The 4,113-nt window shown below is 41.5% G+C and overlaps 1 protein-coding gene across 2 annotated transcripts in view; it reads left to right on the forward strand.

Annotated features, from left to right (window-relative positions):
• LOC104073105 (cytochrome P450 2H1-like) overlaps positions 1-772 on the forward strand; it is a 7,943-nt gene extending 7,171 nt beyond the window's left edge. For both annotated transcript variants that reach the window (XM_009572773.1, XM_009572774.1), the window contains 2 exons: positions 1-100; positions 591-772. The exon at positions 1-100 is cut by the window's left edge and continues 33 nt beyond it. In XM_009572773.1, the coding sequence (XP_009571068.1) occupies positions 1-100; positions 591-772 (282 nt within the window). The remainder of the gene's footprint in view (positions 101-590) is intronic.
• Positions 773-4,113: the final 3,341 nt, after the last annotated feature.

Consider the following 4,113-nt stretch of genomic DNA (forward strand, 5'->3'; position numbering starts at 1 on the left):
AGCAAGGAATTTCCAAATCCAGAAAAATTTGACCCAGGACATTTCCTGAATGCAAACGGTACCTTTAAAAAGAGTGACTACTTCATGCCATTTTCTGCAGGTAAGACCTCCTTCTATTTCAGATCCTAGACTATCCTCTCCTAGAACCTCTTTGAAGATTTTAGTGGCTCCATCACCACGGTCTGTACAGTGATGTCTGGTGATCTGCTAGAGTCACTTCTGGGCAGCTCTAACCCCTGTACTAGAGTTTCAGTTGACTTCCTTTTTTAGCAATCACAAAAGCTCTTCCAATGCATTCTACAAGAAGAGATGTATGAAGTGGGACTTAGCCATGCAACTTCTCTCTCTCCAAACTTACCATCAAACAGCAGCAGACATGAGAAACCAAAGTCTTCAAACTGCCTTTGCCCACTGAGCACTTTCATTGTTCTAGACACTTAGCCTCTAGTTTAATTCATTTCCCTCCCCACAATGCTGCAGCTCTGCCTGTCCATTCTGAGATGTCTGAACTTTCATGGAACAATGGTTGAAATAAGTTACCAGCAAAATACTCCACTGTCACCTCACTTTTTATTATTTTTTGCTTGCAGGAAAACGCGTCTGTGCAGGAGAAGGTCTGGCCCGGATGGAGCTATTCATATTTTTAACAGCCATCCTGCAGAACTTTACTTTGAAACCTGTTGTGGATCACAAGAACATTGACATTTCCCCATTAGTCAGCACTCTGGTAAATATGCCCCGTCCTTATGAGGTCTCTTTTCTTCCACGTTAGCCAAGAGAAGACAGTTGGCAGCTTCCAAACTCATGAAGGCTCTGGTTGAAGAACAGTCATTTTCCAATCTGTGGAGACTGAAACACTCAGATCATTTGCTAAATACTTTATGGAGAGAAACGTGCTTAGAAAAGAAAACTGTATTGCGCTTTTATAATCACCACAGCCAGCTCTAAACAGAGACAGAGTAGGCAATTGCATAGGGAAGGAGACAGCTCCCTGTGCAAAATTATATAGGCTCTCCTCTGCACCTACCTCACCTAGCTCAGGTTCCTATCCGGCTCCTGACGTCCTGACATGTCAGGGTGTGTGGACTAGTGCTCTGAGAGCCCTGCTGCTGCTGTCCCTATTGCTTGATCCTCTCACACACAGCAAGAACAGATGCTTGTACTCCAGGGTTTCCACAGACTCTGCTCAAGGTACCTCTCTCCTCTGTATTTTCAGTTTGTTTGTGACCTATTTGTAAAGGTAAGTATAAAACATTTTTTCTGCTAGAAAAAATGTTCATCTACTGTATTCTTGCCCCACTACTTATTGTCTCCTGTGGTGGGGATGGAGTTTATTGATGACTGGGCAGATGGGTCCTCTTCTGTGTGATTATAATGAAGGTTTGTGAAATTACAATTTATATTGCAAAATAAAGTAGTAGTACACTGAATTGTTGTTTTTCTGAGATCGCAGAAGAACATCTTAGCGAAAAACCTGCCTCCACAAAGCTTATACTCCCAAATGTCTTCCAAGTGTTGCACATATCTGACTGTTTCTTTTCACTCATTTGTATTATGTCTTGAAGACTGAGCTGGCTAATGACATATAAAACTTCCATTCTCAGTAACAATGTGGAAGAAGGCTGGACTGACCTTACGAGACCTACCAGAACCCCAACTGCAGTTACAGAGCTGTCCATTGTGGCAAAAGAGGACAAATTAAATAATACTGGGGTCCCCCCAGTGCCATTTACTAGATGAACGGCAGCTTGCATCTTCCCATTATTTTATGAAGTGCATAAAGATCACTACAGCAATGTTACAATCAGGCAAAAAAAGAAAAAGAATTTAAATGAGTTGCCAAGCATACATGTAAAGATGTAGGACTGGCATTTCCTAACTTGATCACATTCCCTGCAATGTATAATTTATAGTGATTACAGTGAAGACGGAGAGCTGAATCTGTGCTATGTGGAAAAAGACAGCAACTGTAATATTACCACAATGGCATTAACTGTTTACGTGAAACAGGCACAACTTCTTTCCTTTCAAAGTATTAATAAACTAGATATACCATGAGTTGGTAGCATGGCATTGCAAATGCAAAAGTCACAAATGTCACAGAATCATGGAAATATGAATGAAAGAAAGATATATGAAAATATCACCTAGTTTATCACCATATACCAAACTATTACAAGTCTTCTCACCAGATAAAAAGATGAAAGCACTCCATACTTCCTCTTCAGCTGTGCCATGACTAAAATAGGCAAAGCAAATGGCCCGGAGGCAGCTTCCCTGTTCCAGACATCTTCCTCCATGCTGAAAAGACAAGGAGGCAGCCAATGCAAATCAGCAAGAAAACAGCTTTAGCTCCCCAAGACTCCACCATGATACACAGTGGGGCTTTGAGATTAGAAAAGGGCTAAAGCTGTGTCCTGGAAGCCTCACTTTGTGTAGCCTGTGGTACAAAAAGCAGTGCAATGGTAAGCAATAACTGCTCACAGTTCCTCAAGTTAACTTGCTTTGCACCAAGTAATATTACAACCTCCTGGGAGACTAAGGATCAGATTTTAAAAAATTTGAATGCTTAATGAATAGGATTTCGCTCATCAACCTTAGTTGACCACTAAACTGAAAATCATCAGTTTAAAGAATTAACCATCATTGAAAAGCTCTACATCTCCCACGAAGCTCTACTATGGAGTATGCCTCACTTGGTTTCTTTCTTTCTTTCACTGAAGACTCTCAGTCCAAGGAGCACAGCTTTTCCACTCTCTGCAATGTGTGGCCCTCTTAATAGTCTCTCAGACACATGAACACAACTTGGTTACTCATTTTTCAGATCAAGGAGATCACAAAACTGGTGTCAAAGGATAGATGACACATTTTGGCACCTAATTTCTGTTCCAGCTGACTCCCTGCCCTGGCTTCCTGATGTGTTTCATTTGCAGCTGTCTGAAATACTACTTGAAAAGTAAAGGAAAAACCCCAAAACCCTGCACAAGGGGATTAATTCCCTAAAAACGATGACCTTGAGACCCTCCTGTCCTGTGCTCACACACTGCAAGAAATAAGAAGCTCTCAGAGCCATACAGGCTAATCTGAACACCCTTTATAGGCTAAAAGGGGGCCTCTTTTATAGGAAATAGCGTATGATAACCACTAGAGGTAGAATAAAATGCTTGTACCTGCTGTAGGTTAGAAGCATGAGTAACCACTGTGGGCAGTTAAGGTTTGCACTTTAGGTTGCACAGTCCAGGGAACATTAGTTGTAAGAAACTTCAGAAGGCAAAAATGAACTGGTCTTTCCATTGGCTTTTGCCCTTCAGATGAAATTTGGCCTCTGTACTTAGGTAAGGTAGAAAAGATTTCCTGCCATAATTCCCAGGTTAAATGCTTTTTAGCATCTTTCAAAGCAACTTTCACCTTTAAATTTGAACGGCTATTCACTCTTCTCACATTGATTCTCATTTTCATTTTATATTCTATTTCAAATGGCAAACAGTTCATACTATTTTTTGCATGGATTTCTTATATCATGTCTGTATTGCATTGCTCTCTTTAACTACTCCCTATGCAGTGCCTTTAAGTAAAATTCTTTAACTTGCTATCACACCAGAGAGAAGCCTGGTTTCTTTATGGCAGCTTGCCTGAACTTCCTTTGTTCCTAGTTCAGCTCTTTGGAAATGAAGGAGAGAGTGTAAGGGCAATGGCCCCCAGTGAAAAGTAGTCCTGGCTATCTTAGGATATACTTGTCCCACTGGGATGACATACCCAGTTATTCGTGTGGAAAGCTGTGTGAGGATGCCACCACAACCATCTGCTCTCCAGGTCATAACCCAGACCTTACAAGGTGCAACAGCTATCATCTACAACAGCAAGAGACTAAGACCATTTAACGCCAGTGAGCCAAAGGTCTCTGCAGATTCTGCCGGGCTTTGCTCCTATACTAAATGAAACATCAGCTCTTCCCACTTCTGACTTCTCAGTTACATCCTTCCCAAAGAACAGCTCTATCTAGGGAGAATCTCGCAGAAAAGTACCTGTTCCTCTGGAGAACTTTTGGGAGAGTGGCATCAGTCCTTTTCCTGAACTCTGCACCTTTGTCAATCAATCAGAGCTTATTTCACA

The sequence above is a fragment of the Fulmarus glacialis genome, unplaced genomic scaffold (genome assembly GCF_000690835.1).
Source record: "Fulmarus glacialis isolate BGI_N327 unplaced genomic scaffold, ASM69083v1 scaffold46862, whole genome shotgun sequence".
In the NCBI taxonomy this organism is placed as follows: Eukaryota; Metazoa; Chordata; class Aves; order Procellariiformes; family Procellariidae; genus Fulmarus; species Fulmarus glacialis.